The sequence below is a fragment of the Phaseolus vulgaris genome, chromosome 6 (assembly GCF_000499845.2).
Source record: "Phaseolus vulgaris cultivar G19833 chromosome 6, P. vulgaris v2.0, whole genome shotgun sequence".
Taxonomy (NCBI): Eukaryota; Viridiplantae; Streptophyta; class Magnoliopsida; order Fabales; family Fabaceae; genus Phaseolus; species Phaseolus vulgaris.
In genome coordinates, this window is record NC_023754.2 from 21,797,370 (window position 1) to 21,815,010 (window position 17,641).

Here is a 17,641-nt window from a genome sequence, read left to right on the forward strand (position 1 = left end):
ATTTTTCTTTCCATAAATATATATATGATTATCTCTCTCACTAAAACATTAATTATTATATATTGTCATTATTTCACATCTATGCTATACATAGATTGTGAGTTTCAACTGAGTACAACTCATGGTTTTCAGCTCCTTAAATTCGAATAACGCCACAGTTACATAGAGTTCTTTATAATTCAACCTTTGAATATGAACTAGAAATCGTAGTCATAGACTTTGACTAGATTTAAATTGTGATTCCAAAGATTTTAACAAAAAAATTGGCCTAGTTCGACTAGATTTAGAATGATGTCAGTTTATGATGAATTAATCTAAATAATTATATAAGATTTAAAACATAATAATTATATTATCTGTGAAAATCATTATGTAAAGATGTTTGTTTTTTAATTGGATTAAAGTCTTTTCTAGACAGGCCAATTGGAGACCTAAACCCAGAACATTCAAGATAGTCAAGAACAAGTACTCTTAACCTAATTTGTGATCTGTTCATCTGGGAGGTTTTACCTAGTATATGGAGTCAGTCTTAACCCTGTGTCTACCGTTATGATTTTCTCTTTACTGTTTGATTAATGTTAATTAATCTAAATCATCGTCCTATACTATTTCCTTTACATTATTCATTTACATCGGCCTCCTACCTAAATGATCCCAAATATCGGCCAAGTCCATAATCCAACAAAGTCCAATTAGTAAATGTAAATAGATCCAAATAAGTTATAGATTGTGATGAACATAAAGTATATTATTTTAGTTGTAATATGTGGTGGGTGAAGGTGTGTAAATGGAATTGCACGTGGGAACCAAATTTGTGGCACATGGTATGAGAGAGCGAAGGAGTGCACACGTCAAAAGATCTTCCAATTGCAGTAAAGATGTGAATAGAACATAAAGACACTTCCTTGTACCTTTGAAGATGTAACGCTGCACCCCATCTCATTATACTCATTCTACTCCACATCAAATCCTGTTTTATTGCTCTATCATGCACCTCTTTCTTTAATAATTTTACTTTTAATTTATAATATTCTTTTTTCTTTTATTTTCTGTTTCACCGTGAAAAACACTATTTATATTGTTTGTTGGAACAAAACAATAATAAATTTATGAAGGATAGAAAGATTAACCTGTACATTTTAATCTAGTGTATATTATCTTTTTTTTATTTCTTTTTTCTAATTTTTTAAAAGAAATTTATTAAACATATTCAATAATTTTAATATTTTTGCTACCTACACTAATTATGTTTTGATATAAATATTATATTCATAATGATCTTTTATGAGTGTATGAAGAATATTTTGGTTTTTCATCAAATTCTAAGTAAAATAATTTTATCGTTAGTTACTCTAATTATTATTTTTAACTTATATTTACATTATATTCATTGTATTTTATACTCTTACTAACTTAAACGTTAGAGTATATTCTACAGGTGGAGTTTTCTCGGAGTTTAACCGACCTCAATTACATGCTCTAGGTTTGAGATCGTCGATACTCTTGTCTAGAACAGATACATATAGTTTGAATTTGTTCCTTGATTTGCTTCATTGTTTGAGAAGTTGTATGACATAGATAGAAGGGTTTGATTCTTCCATGTCATATATATGTGAGATTGTTTTGAAAAAAATAGTATGGTGATGGTGTTGGTAAATTTGATTTTGATGATTTAACTCAGTTACAAACATGGTTTGGTTAAAATTGTTGGGTCTTTGATTTCGGGGGAAGATAAGAATTAATGTCATAAGTGAAATCAACCTGGATTATTAAAGCATTGATATCAATTAGGCACACCTACATTATTTTCATATTTTTCGATGGATAAACACCTTTGTCTACTCATCTTGAGATTGTTGTGGGTTGTGTACAATTATTTAGTGTATCTCATGTTGAGAGAGAAAATGTAACTTATATAAAGAGTTTATTATCGGGTTTATTAATCATCAATCGAGAAATTCAATAAAACTAACTAGAACTTTAATAAAAAAAATCTAATTGTAGTTCTTAAAATTGATTAAGATACCAATTTCAAAAATTAAATAATATTAATAAAAATTCAGATAATAACAAATAGTAACTAAAACTCATAAAATACATATCTAGTTATATAAAAAGTTGATAAGTTAAGTTGGTAAAAGTGAAAACTACACTAACTATATACCATCTAATCCAGTTTAATGTTTTCTCTTGAATTCAGGTGTTTATCTAAAGAAAGGCATAACCATCTCTCAAAATCTCAAAGACATAAATAAGATTAAGAAGTTTAAGATGGTTTAAACACGTTGTCTCATTTCCCCCACTTTTTTTTTCTTGCCTACAACAAACAAATTACGACGTTTTTGACTCACTTTGTCCTTTTTCTTACTCCGATCAAGGAGATTCAATTTCTTCCTCAAGCAATCCTTTCATATCCTTTATCATGTTTAATGAGTTTATGAGTTTGTTATATATGATTGGCGTGAAAAAAAAATATTATTAAATTAAAATGATTAATACGTGACTTTTAATTTATAATATAAATTTAAAAACTTTGTATAAATTCATAAGTTTATAATACATGATAATTTATTATTCCTTCCATTGATTATAATTTTAACCTTTAAAAAAAAGTAAATTACAGTGGCATCCACTATTTTTTACATTATATATGCAATTCTTTAAAATTTAAAAACATTACATGTAAATACCATAGATCATTTCCATGGTAAAAGAAAAGAATGTAAGTGTAATTTGAGAATTTTTTCTAAAGAAATTCAATTTAACTGATTCATACCTTTTAATCTTTTAAAATATTGTTTTTTATTTATTCTCAAATTGATTATTCTATGTCTCTATCGGGTAATGTATTTATTGAAAAGTGAGTGTTTCACTAGAACCGTTTAAAATAAAGTACTACATGTTCTTGAGTAAATAAATAAATATAATATAGCTAAATTCGTAAAAGTAATGGCAAAATACATAAAAGTACTACTTATAAGTTGATTATTCAATTATACAAATTTGATATAGTTGTATTTGAAATTTGTTAAAAAATCTTCAACGCTAAACATGTTGATTAAAATTAAGATATGCGTCATGTTTTAAAATTGTGTTCATTGGGTTGGGAAGGTCTTGACATCAATGTCTTGGCATATTTAGGTTTCTCTAGTGTTGGCTTGAGATAGATGAGTTTTGTTTCTTATTTTTGGTTGAAATGTGTGAAGTATATATAAAATGTTTTCTCCTATTCAAAATAGAATTATATCATTAACAGGAAACGTGCGTTATTAGACTTAATCACCTTTAATGACTCAATAAAGATAAGATCGGAATATGTTACGTAGGATATGCAAAAGATCTATCTTTTACACACTTATCCTAGGCCATTTAGAGAGGTTCTAAGACTAGGTTACAATTCGGTCCACAAAAAGAATCATCTCATATCATCTAATACACAACACAGGGGGTACTTTTAACTCATATTCTATCTTATACTCATTATAATTTTATGTTTTTACTGACTTGAGCGTCGGAGTATCATCGCAAGAGGAGTCCCCTTCGTTTCTCGAAGGTTGAATCACTAGATCTTGAAGGGAGACCACCATTAGAAGCTCATCCAGACCTCGAGTTGGCTAGAACAGAGAATAATAAATATTATTAAATAAAAGGTATAAATGTGTATTAAATTTATGGATTGATGAGTCTGGATTAGGACGAATATCGCAATTAATTTCTGTATTAATTTAATATAAAGTACAAATTCTCTGTAAAATTCACATTTTAAGAGACTCTCACTTTAGATTATCGAGATGTGTGTGATTTTAAGATACTATTTAAATCTATGTCCTACGTCAGCTCAATTATGCGTGACATAACTGTCTAAACAATCTTAAGTAAAAAAAATATAAACATTAACTTAATATTTAAATATAAAATATATGATTAAAAATGTGTAACCTAATAGATTTTATTTGAAGTAAAATAAGATTTAGATGGCTTAAAGTAAGTATGAATTCACAATAATTTTTTATAAGAAATTTCCACGTTATATTATGTTAGATGAGAGGTGTGAGCATGACGAGAATACCGAATGAAAAAGGTATCACGAAAGAGCGTGTCCAGGGTATAACCATCGGAACAGAGCATTATCATGTTATTACTACTTCACCGAATCCATAACGCATTGTTAAAATGCTAAAAAAGTTGTTCTTTGACGTAGATATCTTATACCAATGCTTTTATTATGCAATAAAGAGAAAAAACCTTTTCTCTTTCTATTTATTCTTTATCATATACACTATTTGAATCACAAAACGCATTATAAAGAAGAATAAATATATATCATTTTTTAATTAGTTGAACAAAATTATATATATATATATATATTTTATTCATTCACCGCTGGTTCTCTAACGTTCCAGTTTAAGCGTCGGTTACTAATTATTTATTAATTATTTATGACTTTACCAAAAACCAAACATGTTTCACTGTAGACAATGGAATATTTTAAGTAATTATACATATCAACTCAAACCAATAAATCTTCATTAATGTGTATAGTTACAATCAATTAAAGCTTTTCTATTAGGAATTCATGTTGAGATGCATTAAAAATTATAGCAAATATTAAAATATTTTATTTCTTAAAATGTATACTCGTTAGTATTTGTTTAAATCTAAAACCAAATGCCTTGAACTGATTTTGCGAATATTTGTTTCTCCAGGATAATGACTAGAAAGTAAACAAATATTCTCAAATGTCGCACTTTTTTATATCTTCATACCGAAAGGCTTTCATTTTTTTTTAAAAAAAATCCCAAATTTTATTTTCAACCATTATTCGAAGCACTGATTTTCATCTGACATAAAACGGAAATATGTAAAATTAAACAGTAGTGCATTCTTTGTATATAACAAAAGCATATTAATGATTTCTATAACATTCTTATTTCGTCTATTAAGTAAGTATTTATTTTTGTGTGTAGTGTTTCTTTTTACTTTTGGTGAACTTTTTTATGGTATAGTGTAATTTGATAAAAAAAGTATTATAAATAAATATCTTTGCTTGGAATTGTGCGGCAAATAAAAATTGGATAGGAACGAAGCTTAACCGCTAAGCTTCCCCGTATTCAAATTCACTACTTCTCTTTGCGTTGCATTATATACGACACACAGCAAACCGACACAGAGCGGAATCAAGAAAAAGGAAGGTGTATTCTTTGTTAGTGCTGTATATTATTATGGTTACTGTTATCAGTAACAAGTTTACGGTGGTGGAAGCAGAACAAGGTGACGGCGGTGGCGGTGGCGGTGGCGAGTTCGAGCATCTTCCAGAAGGTTGCATAGCGAATATTCTTTCGTTCACCACTCCTCGTGATGCCTGCGTTCTCTCTTTGGTCTCGTCTTCCTTCAGATCCGCCGCACAATCCGACGTGGTGTGGGAGAGGTTCCTCCCCTCCGATTTGCACGCCATCGTTTCCCAAACTTCCAAACCTCTCTCTTACTCTTCCAAGAAGGAACTCTACCTCCACCTATGCCATAACCCCCTCCTCATAGACGCTGGTCAAAAGGTAATTATTCAAATAACAAATCGCTTTCTCCCGATAATTGTCAATTAACAATAATAATCATAATAATAATAATAATAATCCCTCAGAGCTTTGCACTCGATAAACCAAACGCCGGAAAATGCTACATGCTCTCTGCTAGAAGTCTCTCCATTGTTTGGGGAAACACTCCTAGGTACTGGAGATGGACTTCTGTTCCAGCGGCCAGGTAATTTATTCTTTAATTAATTCTCAGATATTTTTATTTATTTATTAATCTGAAATTGAACAAGGTATCAAGATTATGTTCGTTGGAATGTGTTTTGACGTAGGTTTTGGGAGGTGGCGGAACTGGTTAGTGTGTGTTGGTTGGAAATGAAGGGAGGGATCAAGGGTAGCATGCTGTCCTCCAATACGTTGTACGGGGCATACCTTGTGTTTAAGCAAAGGAGTGGCGGCGCGTACGGGTTTGAGAACCAGCCGGTCGAGGTGTCGGTTGGGATTGCCGGAGAAGGTGAAGCTCGGCGGCGAACGGTGTACTTGGAGGCGGCGACGCCTCGAAGGCCGCGTCACCAGATTGTTCCTCGAATATTCAGCCGCGTTCGTTCTCGTTTTCTGGATAGTTTTGATGCGGCACCGCCACCGGCACCAGCGCCGCCCCGTGTTGATGATTCAGCGGTGGGAGGTGAGCATCCGAAGGAGAGAGACGATGGGTGGATGGAGGTGGAGTTGGGTGACTTTTTCAACGGCGGTGGAGGAGGAGAGGAGGAGGTGGAGATTGGTGTGTACGAGGTGAAGAGTGGGGAGTGGAAAGGGGGCCTTCTCGTGCAAGGCATCGAAATAAGGCCCAAAAGCAAAAATTAAAAGAGGAGGAGGCACGCCCAATTTACGATGTTGTTTTTGTTTGTGTCTACTTTTGCCTGCACGTACCAATTCAAATAAGCAGGCTCACTATAGAAACTAGAACTGGAATGATTTCTATTTTTAGTACATCAGATTACTCTCAATTTTATAAAATGCTATTTGTTTTGCTTTTTAGCTTAGAATGATAAACAATTTAAGATGAAAGATTTGTTTAAAAGTTACTGATTATTTGATTAACAAAAGATTTTAAATTTCGTGGTTAAAAGGCTATTAATGTAACTTTTTTATTCTTAATAAAACTGTAGTTTTTTTTAAAAAAAGAGGATCCTTTCATTTACACTGTTCCATGTGCTCAATGCATATAATTTCATAACTTCATCTTAGAAAAATAAAAAACAAGAACTTCATCTTGCAAAAATAAAAACAAACAAACAAAAAACAAGGTGGATTAACCCGATTTTATGAAAGTAGAACGAGTTATTTTATAAACATTAAGCTAATTATTTAACTTGTTAAGCTAGTCTTTTTTCATTAGTCTGTCTATATTTAAGTAATTTAAGTATGATGAGTTAATAGTAGTAGAATGAGTTAATTTTTGAACTCGTGAATTTATATTGATCAATTTTCTAATCACTCAATTTGTGTATTTGTTCATCCAATTTTATAATTCAACTTATGTATTTGTTGATCGAGTGAGTTTTCTAATCATTCAACTTGTCAAATAGATAAGTTCTCTCTTTTGTATTTTATAATTTGTCTAATTTATAATTTTTAAAGTCAAATCTTAAATAGTGAAGCAAGTAAAGAAAATACTCGAACATAAAAAATATTTAATTATTTTATATTTTTAAATTTTATTATTACACTTCTTTACTTAAATTTATTTTTCTTAATTCATATATTATATGTTTATATCTATTTTGAATTATATATAAACTATTCAGAATTATGTATAAACTATTCACAAATTATATTTTATTTACTTTTGAATTTGTTGTTGGTTGACTCTGACAAATTCTAGCTGGTTCACTTTGATGATAAATTCTAATCGGTCTCTTCACGAATCTGTTTTGTCTTTTACTGTTCTGGTTTTCAGTCTTAAAAACTGCGTATCTTAACCTAGAGTTTCAACCCCTTTTATATCTTCCTTCTTATAAAAATTTTCTATCACAAGAATATAATCTCAACTGAAAGCATACTCAAGAGAAAAATATTTTGTTCAAAGACACACCCTCACGTTGCTGCAAACTCACGGTGCTACAACATAACAAAAACATTCTTCCAAAAGTGCATAAAATAATAATAGAATAACCATCAGGGTACCAACTCATGTACGAGCATCACGGGTTCAATTTGTTTACGTAGACACCCTCTTCGTGGTGCTACACTACTTTCATTATGCATGTAACCTAACTCTACGTGTCCTAAAACACATGAGTTTAGGTTTAAAAGAAAACACTTACTTGACCTAGACTCTATATGCACTAAGCGCACCCCTAAATCCATCACTAACATTCATTAGTCGTCTGAGCTTCACATATGAAGGATTATCTTACTTATACAGAAACAGACTTACTCACATAGTTGTGGCTCAATTACATAGCCGTTGCACTGGCCCAATAGCCGAGTTGATCTGCCTACATCATGTGTTGAGATCCAACCTTCAAACACGGAGTCCTGAGCACTCTGAGTACAATTACGAAGGTGAATTTATTTTTTTGTTTATTAAATAAATAATATTAATAAAAATATATTAGAAAAGATTAATGAGACGTAAATGAAAAAGAAAAGGAAATAAATATAAAAAAAATTACAAATATTATATGTTAAAGAGAATGATTGATAATTGTACAATTTAACTCTTTTGTTCTTCTACTTAGTGTTAATTAATTTAAATATGTTAATTTAAAATTAAATAAAAAATTATATTAAAAGGAATCATTTACACATACTAATTGAGTAAATAATTTTTTTTCTTAAAAATACTTTAAATCTTATTTTTCTAAAACATCAATTTCAATTCAATCCTATCACATAGCATGTTACGTCTAGATCGGTATAGTGTTATGTTTAGATGGTGAAGAATCAACAGTTAAAAGTTTGATCGGAAAGGTTGCAAGACATTTTATAACATTACCAATAAACATTCGAGTTGTCGGTGATCAAACGAGTTATTTGATAACTAAACGGTCTAATGGTAAAATAATGCCTGCATCATAACAAACGGATAAAAACATTAATTCTCATTAAAGATTGTAAAACATGGTTAAACGACCATTGGACCTAAATAACTTTTTTTTGTCTCCTATTGATTATTTTTATTTTTGTCTTTAATCATTACTCTTAAGTGACACGAGAACCACAATAACAATTATATAATATGTTTTGTCATTAGTTTGTGTGATGGCAAATTATGTTTCTTCTTCCATCTTGTTACTAATTTCACATTTAGCTCTTGTGTTTATTTACTCATTTATAGCTTTTGCGTTTGTTTGTGTTATTGAAAATGAAAATTTGCATAGAAGACACAGTGTAAAAGATAATCACTTTTTTTTGTTTACTTTAGAGGAACTTGTAGAATGTTCAAATACTATACATAGATTTTTGATAAAAAAAAGTATTTTATCTATAAAAAACGAAAAAAGGATTAAAAGTTAGGAAGAAGACTTTTATTCTTGGATAATCTTAACTCTATTTAAATTAGTATGATTAAATTTCTCCCATATGAATTTTTATTCTCCTTATTCTCCTCTACACCCATTTTCATCTTAATACTTATTTTTAATAGAAGACAATTTTCATTCTCCTTAACATCAAAATATATATATATATATATATATATATATTCTATTTGTATTTTTAAAATCATCTGAATGGTTTATTAAGTTATAACCTAATATCATAATTCAATTTCAAATATATATTTTATCTTCAAAAGTTAAAAACTTTCTGTATTTTTTTTTATCTAAAACACAAGGACGTTTCTGATTGTTTTATATGCGTTTAAAATTAATTAAATGGTTTAAAAAACTGTAATTGAAAATAAGAAAACCGATTACGTGTGTGTGTGTATATATATATATATATATATATATATATATTTAAAATTTAAATATATTCTTACATACATGTTTTCTTGTGTTTTTAATATTAATTTCATTATTCGACTTAATTTCTTCTCTTTTTCAATCTATCATTTTGAATATTTTCAGTCTAACTTAAATTTCAGTATTATTTTTTAAAAAGTGATCAATATTTTAAAACAACAATGTATCACAATGCAAATTATTTACCATAAATTACAAAAAATCATATATTAAAATTATTTACTTTTTTTATAGATTTTAATTATGATATAATCAATATGGTTAAACTATTTATTTATTATAAATTTTAGTCGCATAAAAAAAACATTTATTTATGCTATATCATAAATAAAATACTTGTTCCAAATTCGTCTTATAAATTATAAGATGGGAATGAAGAAAAACTGATGATTTCAAAATTTACAATATCCTGAAAGCTGAATTAAATTGATGAGTTATTATTATTATTTCACCACGGATAATGAGTTGTTTTGAATTTATGAGATAAATGAATTAATAATATAAAAATGAGTCATGTGTGGTAGTACTTGAAATAAATAAAAAAACGATAGTAGATAAAAACATTTTAGCAAATTTGTAGTACCCTACTCTGGAACGGAAATCAAAGAAAAAGAAAAAGAAAAGGAAAACAAAAGCAGAGAAGAACAAAAAGAAACAGAAATTTGTTTTACTACGGTCCACCATCTCCTCAAATTCAAGAGACCGAAGCTAAAGAACTACGACAAGAAGGAGGAGGAGGAGGAGAAGAAAGAGAAACAGCAGCAACAACGGTAGCACAAACCGTGAATTTCAAACACCAACAACTGTAAGCAAACTAAGGTACTCTTTTTCTCTCTGTTTTTTTTTTCTCTTTTCCTAATAATTGTTTACACATGTTTTCAGCCAAAGTCCCTTCCTTCTTCCACCTCTAGCTTTGCATCATATCCCCAATTAGCTTTCTGCTTCAGGGTGTTTCGATTTCCTTTGTGCCAAAAATAAAAATCAATTTTATGAAATACTTGTGTCTGTATATTGGTCGTTTTCTCTGAATTGGCTAAACCAAAGGGAAATCCGACCTTGTAGTTTGCGAAATTAAGATTACGGATTCAGAAATTGAATTTTCCTGATTGCAAATGTTTGGATCCGAAAGGAGTGTTAACAGTTGCGGTCGTGGTTTTATGTATGACCTAGGTGAGCAATGTGGTCCTTGTTCCGTGAGTGTGACGCCTTCATTTGAAGCTTGAATACGAATCTCTCGAATATATTATTGAGAGACTATGTTATACGTGGGTTTTATGCCGCTTTTTTGTTTGTTGATGCTGTTTGCTTCTTCAAAATAGAATCACCTTATGACATACAGGGGCTAATAAAAACCCATAACCTCAGCTTCTGGATCAAAATAGGCGCAGTTACTACTGCTTAGTACAAGGATGAAGTGTTCTTCGTTTAAATGCCTGAGAGGGGTAGACTGATTAGAGTTCACTAGGTTTTTGTTTTGGTTTGTTTTAAATGAACTTCCGGTTACGGTGATGTCCTCTTATAATTCCTGAGAATGAAAACACGATGAAGTGGTCCTGTGCAGGCAACAAGCTTTTATGAATTAATCACTGGGACTGTGTGCAGGACTAATCAACCATTTGGGAAGTTTAGGCAGGGTCATTTGCAAAATGGTCTGCTCAAAGTAATATTCTTCAGAAATGTGGATTTTTCCATAGGCTACAATGAGTTACATGATGATTTAGAAACAATGCAGTTTGTGGATAAATGTAGTTGAACGAGTTCCACAGCAACCACCCAGATTAATTTATCCTTTTTATGGTTTCTGAGACGCAGCTCTTTCTTCACCTGCAACCTGTCTGGTCGACTTTCGAATTGTGATTATGGCATTAAAGTATAATTTAGTTCTAATCCTGCAATTATATCATTCAGGTAATGCTTGATTTCAATCCCCATCCCCTGGCATCTTAAATATATCATTTTCATCATCTCTCGAATTAACTAGAAAAAGAAATACAAGGCTTCCGAGTTTTCAACAAAATTAAGTTAGAGGGATAAAGAACTAGTATCATCTTGTAATTATTTTTGTCTGTATCTCAGTAGCATGTTACACTCATGTCTTGTTTCATTTGTGTAATCTTTTCTATGTATTGAGTTATACAGACTAACACATGATGGGTTTTACAATAATTTGAAATCACAAGGGTTGGAATTCAATTAACCAAAGCAATTGATTTTCATTACTAATAAAAAAGGCTTGTTCAATTCCCAAGGTGTTGGTCAAGTGGTGTAAGTCATAGACTTGTATTTGATAGGTTATAGGTTATAGGCTCAAGCTCCCACTCATTTCCTTTGAATTATAGGTTAACAGTGTTCTTCGAGTTCGGGAGCTTTCCCTATCTTGGACTAAGGCAGCATCCTGACATCTCCTTTTCCTAATTTTGTTTAATGAAAAAGTGCTTAGTTTCAAATTATGTTCCGTTGGTTCCTTATAAAATTTGAATTTCTATTATCAAAGAACTTATTGATTTTATGCCAGAGTTGAATGTTTTACTTCTACAACTCTCATTTTGTAGGCAGCCTCGCAGTGTTCAGATTGAACAAGCAATAATCTACTTAAAAACTCCTACATTAGTGTATAAGTTTGTAGATTTATATATTCTATGTCTTCTGATGGGTCTCTCACTTTTTTCTCCTTCTGCAATTATTTGTATTTGAATATTTTAACTATTAAACATCCATTATCAGTTAGCTACTTACTTTATTTACAGCTTGTATGTGTTTGACTTGTACACCGATCCCAAATTTCCATTTTGTTTCAATGTCTTTCTAACTGTTTATAGAATTTAACCATTCTTTCTTTTATGTACTGCAGAATCATTAATTGGCCGGAAGTTTGATATAATGACATTTTTCAACCCCTATCCTTGGAAGCCCTTGATAATTCATAAATATGATGGGAACCCTTAGAGTCAAATGACATTGCTCTTTCCTTGTTTTGGTGGATATATGGCTAATCATTCTTTAGTTTTAGATAACACATCTGTTAGTACTGTTACTGTAGCAGAGCAGCCATTAGTCATTGGGCAAGAGTTTCCAGATGTGGAAACCTGCCGAAGAACACTGAAAGATATTGCCATTGCTATGCATTTTGATCTTCGGATAGTTAAATCAGATCGCAGTCGTTTTATAGCAAAATGCTCCAAAGAAGGGTGCCCATGGCGTGTCCATGTAGCAAAGTGTCCTGGTGTTCCAACTTTTACTGTAAGAACACTGCAAGGAGAGCATACTTGTGAGGGAGTTCAGAACCTTCATCATCAGCAGGCATCAGTAGGTTGGGTTGCAAGATCTGTTGAAGCACGCATTCGAGATAATCCACAATACAAACCAAGGGAAATACTGCAAGATATTCGTGATCAGCATGGAGTTGCTGTTTCTTACATGCAAGCTTGGCGGGGGAAGGAACGTAGCATGGCTGCCCTTCATGGAACATTTGAAGAGGGTTACCGTCTTCTCCCTGCTTACTGTGAACAAATAAGGAAAACCAACCCTGGTAGCGTTGCATCTGTTGTTGCTACTGGACAAGAAAATTGTTTTCAAAGACTGTTTATTTCTTATCGTGCATCAATTTATGGGTTTATAAATGCTTGTAGGCCACTTGTAGAACTTGACAAAGCACATCTTAAAGGAAAATACCTAGGTACACTGCTATGTGCTGCAGCTGTTGATGCAGATGATGCGCTGTTTCCTTTGGCCATTGCTGTTGTTGATACTGAAAGTGATGATAATTGGATGTGGTTCATGTCAGAATTGCGGAAACTTCTAGGAGTGAACACAGATAACATGCCTAGGCTGACAATACTATCTGAAAGGCAAAGAGGCTTGGTGGAGGCGGTAGAAACACATTTTCCTAGTGCTTCACACGGTTTCTGTCTGCGTTTTGTTAGTGAAAATTTTCGTGATACATTTAAAAACACAAAGTTGGTAAACATCTTTTGGAATGCTGTTTATGCGCTTACTGCTGCCGAATTTGAAAGCAAGATTACTGAGATGATGGAAATTTCACAAGATGTTATATCATGGTTTCAACAATTTCCTCCCTATCTTTGGGCTGTGGCATACTTTGATGGTGTTCGATATGGCCATTTCACACTTGGGGTAACAGAATTATTGTATAACTGGGCCCTTGAATGTCATGAGCTCCCTATAGTTCAGATGATGGAACACATCCGCCAGCTGATGGTATCTTGGTTTAATGATCGGCAGGACATGGGCATGAGGTGGACATCAATTCTTGTACCATCAGCTGAGAAGCGAATTTTGGAGGCAATTGCTGATGCTCATTGCTATCAAGTTCTCCGAGCAAATGAAGTTGAGTTTGAAATTGTGTCCACAGAGAGGACCAATATTGTAGATATACGGAGTCGTGAGTGCTCTTGTCGCCGTTGGCAGCTGTATGGATTACCTTGTGCCCATGCTGCTGCTGCACTTATCTCTTGTGGACATAATGCCCATATGTTTGCTGAACCATGCTTCACTGTACAAAGTTACAGAATGACCTACTCTCAGATGATTAATCCTATACCAGATAAAAGCCAATGGAGAGATCAGGGAGAAGGAGCTGAAGGTGGAGGAGGGGCAAGGGTTGATATTATAATTCACCCACCAAAGACTCGCAGGCCACCTGGGAGGCCTAAAAAGAAGGTTCTACGAGTGGAGAACTTTAAGCGTCCCAAAAGAGTTGTCCAATGTGGTCGCTGTCACATGTTAGGACATTCTCAAAAGAAATGCACAATGCCCATTTGAAAAATTTGCTTGTTTGAAATATCTTTTGCTTCAGGGACATTCTGCAATAGAATTAATGTTGTCTGTATTGTAATTTAAATGTATTCTGAACCTGTCAATGACAATAAGAATCCATTAGTTTTTGCCAAGGTTTTCATAAGATGTTGGCGGGCTGTCTGTGTGCCTATTTTCTCATATCACTTAATAATTGATTAATGTTGGAAAAATGGCTTGACGGTTTGAATCTGGTCTGTATATTTTTTATAATGATTTGAAGTTGGGGAGAATAATCTGAACTGGTATATATCATCATAACTCAAATTTCTTGGTTTTCCAATCTTTCAATTGTAGTTCTCTTCGTTATGTCTTGAAATATTACATATTTCTTTGTCGATTTGTTAAGAAGTTCACTCTAGCGGGAAAACTAATCTACAGAGTTAGGTACTGCCATGGAAAAACATGTTTAAATGGCGTTTACATGAGAAATCCACTGATACTTCGAGTTTTTTTTTTTTCTGGGCGAACGGTGTATGCAAGATGTTACTAGAGATTTGCTTCTAATTGCTGCCAATCTGGTCAGTTCTTGGCAGTTATTGTCCAGTGCATCTTTATATTTTTTTCTTGTGTGTTTTCTGAAATGCCTTCATAACGGTTGGATAAATTGCTGCTACTACCTAGGTTTTCTTATTTCAAGTCTGCATGCAAATTGAAATTCATCTGCTTTGTAGGAAGCGAATTAATTATTACTGCTCAGAGTTCGTTCTGTGCTGGTTCAAGGGTTAGTTCTGACAGCCACATAATTACAAAGGTGGCAATTACTTTTCCCAATCACCAAAATCTTAGACATTTAACTTGTTTGTTTTTTGTTATCATTAGGGCAATCAAGAGCATGTTCGGTCAAAGTCAAAAAAAGGACAAAGCATCCTTCAGAAGATGTGATCACAGTTCGCAGGTGCACAAGACATAAATATGACCAGATCAAAGTTAGGGTAGTTGTCTTTATAAATGTATTATTTTAATTTTTGCAAAATCAAATAACAGTCCTCTTAAACTCTGACTATCAAATGATGGTCATTTTTGTAGTTTTAGACTTTTGGCAGTTAAATTGGTTACTCTAGACCAGATCAAATTCTTAAGAAAATGTGTTCACTAAAAAAATGTCTTCTTCACAAAATATTTTCTTTTCACTTTTTCTCATCTAACCAAACACGACGAGAGAACATAAATAACTTGAAATAAGTAAGATCAATCCATTTTTACTATTGGATGAATTGCTCAATTCATCATGATATTAAGCGAGACTCAGCATCAAATATGCAGTATGTAATATAGTGTAAATCACATTGTATCATACTAGGAAACACAATCTTCCTAACCCCGCAACAATAAGAGAGATTTATAATTATTAAAAAGTAAGAACAATTAGATCACCATTGTCTTCTTTGGTCATAGGTACAGTTGAATCAAAGCGCTATTCTTGTTCTGCTGCCAGCTTGCACAGTAATAAATTGCAACCTTCAAAACAAAAGTATCACATTTACATCATTAACAGAATCATAATGAATAAAACAAATGAAAAGGTTAGTACATTGAATTATTCTATATAGAAATATAATTTTTCAAATTACCTGGTACTACCAACAAAATAAAGAACAAAACTTATATATTGTACTCTAGGTATAACTGGTATTATTTTCTAATTAAATTTGGAGTGTTACATCGATGCTTTGCATTTTATTGAACATATTACATATTTATAAGATGAAATTTTAGATTTAATTGGAGCACAACACTGTTATACTTATGCTAGATAAATATTGTCCTAAAACAAATCCTTCATCGCAGAAACTGGTTCCCATTTACGAGAACTTCACCTGAACTAATAATTAGGTACAAAGAATTACTCTACAGGAGTTAGAACTTGAAGATGAATCCAAATGGAAAGTTGGATAAATCACTAGGTTGATATGTTGATATTACATGACTGTATTTCCTCAACTTTCAACTCGGGATGCCCAGTTAATCATTTGCGTATGACCTTGTCCCACATCGGAAGAAAATATAACGAAAAACTAACTTGATTTGTATAAATAATTAAGATGAAAAAATGTTGTTATGATCCTTCAGGCAGTTAATGGGATATGAGGAGTGAATTGGGCTCGCTATGATGTGAGTTGGGTGCTCTTTCCAAAGCCTGGTTACGACAATGGAGCATTCTCCTATTTCTTATCTGATCCCTATGCTTAAGGATTAACTTATTTGAATGTTTTATGGAGTAGTATTTGTTTCTCTTATCTTCTTAGTTAAAATTTAAATATTACTAATTAGTGAAAGAAATGGTGTATTTAACAATTAGATATGTTAACCTATGCTTGTGCCATGTGGCTGTCAAACTATTTCATATTTTAAAAGTAAAAATACTTATTTTTATAAAATCTAAGTAATTATATTTTCTGTTTTTCTTATCTGGAAGGAGTTGTTTGTCAGAATTTATCAGGCACAAACGATTTGGTCTGTATGCGGATTTTTTTTTTAACATTAACAAACTACAATGTGCAGATTGTAGTGCAGATTGTAGTGCAGATATTGTTCCCAAAAGTTAGGATTAGAAGAAATATAGGAAGTAGTGGGTGATTTACTTATTAAAAAACTTATTTAAAACAAACATTCAGAATTTATTTTAAATTAAAAATATAAAAGTATTTTCCATGAGAAAACTATACCCATAATTAATGTCTCTCATCAGAACTTATTCTCTTGACTGTGAAGACACTTAACAAAAAACCACTTCAAGGTCTTATGCCTTACTATCCAAATGACTCTTATCAACTCTTCAAACATCATTTCTACATTAAGAACCATGAATACTCACAAATGATATACCATTACACAAGAGCCTTACACAAGGATCATACCAAAAGTTAGTCTCATCATTGCTAATTTTCAAATCAAAACCATCCTCTAAAATTCAACGCCTTGACCGTGACATTCTAACTTGTTGACCCTCCTTTGGAGTAAGCCATAAAATTATCTCCCTTTTCTATGCATCTAGCTTTTAACATTGAAATACAAAGATGTTCAGAATATTGGAAAATATCCCAACCAGTTTTCCAAGAAAAGTTGTAGGGTGATGAATTCTTACTCATAGCTCTCCATGCTTGGATTTCTCACCTCTTTCTTACAACCACAACCATATGAATGCTTTATTCAGTTGATCATTCCCAACCTCCTCACACCTCAATCCATATAGTCACAAATATATTGGCAATACTAAATAATTTACCTATCATAGCAGAAAATACTAAAAAACTACTCTTTCAGGCATAACTAATATAGAGCTTATGTTTCAGGGTATAATTTTTCTAGCATGGATAGATGATT

The 17,641-nt window shown here is 31.9% G+C and overlaps 2 protein-coding genes and 1 non-coding gene across 5 annotated transcripts; all 3 read left to right on the forward strand.

Moving 5' to 3' along the window:
* The first annotated feature begins 4,972 nt into the window (after positions 1–4,972).
* LOC137831857 (putative F-box protein PP2-B12) lies at positions 4,973–6,566 on the forward strand. Its single transcript, XM_068639712.1, has 3 exons — positions 4,973–5,552; positions 5,639–5,757; positions 5,861–6,566. The coding sequence occupies exons 1-3, from the start codon at positions 5,223–5,225 to the stop codon at positions 6,390–6,392; spliced, it is 981 nt and encodes a 326-aa protein (XP_068495813.1). The 5' UTR covers positions 4,973–5,222; the 3' UTR covers positions 6,393–6,566.
* A 3,467-nt stretch (positions 6,567–10,033) lies between these two features.
* Positions 10,034–14,420, forward strand: LOC137831858 (uncharacterized). Of its 3 annotated transcripts, XM_068639715.1 has the most exons (3): positions 10,062–10,318; positions 11,102–11,407; positions 12,351–14,420. In XM_068639715.1, the coding sequence occupies exon 3, from the start codon at positions 12,452–12,454 to the stop codon at positions 14,279–14,281; it is 1,830 nt and encodes a 609-aa protein (XP_068495816.1). In that variant the 5' UTR covers positions 10,062–10,318; positions 11,102–11,407; positions 12,351–12,451; the 3' UTR covers positions 14,282–14,420. The 3 variants fall into 3 exon arrangements, with proteins under 3 accessions (XP_068495814.1, XP_068495816.1, XP_068495817.1); XM_068639713.1 differs by lacking the exon at positions 11,102–11,407 and having other exon boundaries at positions 10,034–10,318; XM_068639716.1 differs by lacking the exon at positions 11,102–11,407 and having other exon boundaries at positions 10,062–10,304.
* Positions 14,421–16,396: 1,976 nt separating this feature from the next.
* Positions 16,397–16,498, forward strand: LOC137833786 (small nucleolar RNA Z279/snoR105/snoR108). The gene has a single exon (XR_011084834.1). It is a non-coding gene; the product is annotated as a small nucleolar RNA Z279/snoR105/snoR108 (small nucleolar RNA).
* Positions 16,499–17,641: the final 1,143 nt, after the last annotated feature.

Excerpts from the sequence above, each read along its gene's own strand:
- LOC137831857 (XM_068639712.1), top strand. The coding sequence starts at position 5,223 with ATGGTTACTGTTATCAGTAACAAGTTTACGGTGGTGGAAGCAGAACAA. Across the intron at positions 5,553-5,638 it reads TCATAGACGCTGGTCAAAAG|AGCTTTGCACTCGATAAACC; the intron begins GTAATTATTCAA and ends ATAATCCCTCAG. Across the intron at positions 5,758-5,860 it reads ACTTCTGTTCCAGCGGCCAG|GTTTTGGGAGGTGGCGGAAC; the intron begins GTAATTTATTCT and ends GTTTTGACGTAG.
- LOC137831858 (XM_068639713.1), top strand. The coding sequence starts at position 12,452 with ATGACATTGCTCTTTCCTTGTTTTGGTGGATATATGGCTAATCATTCT.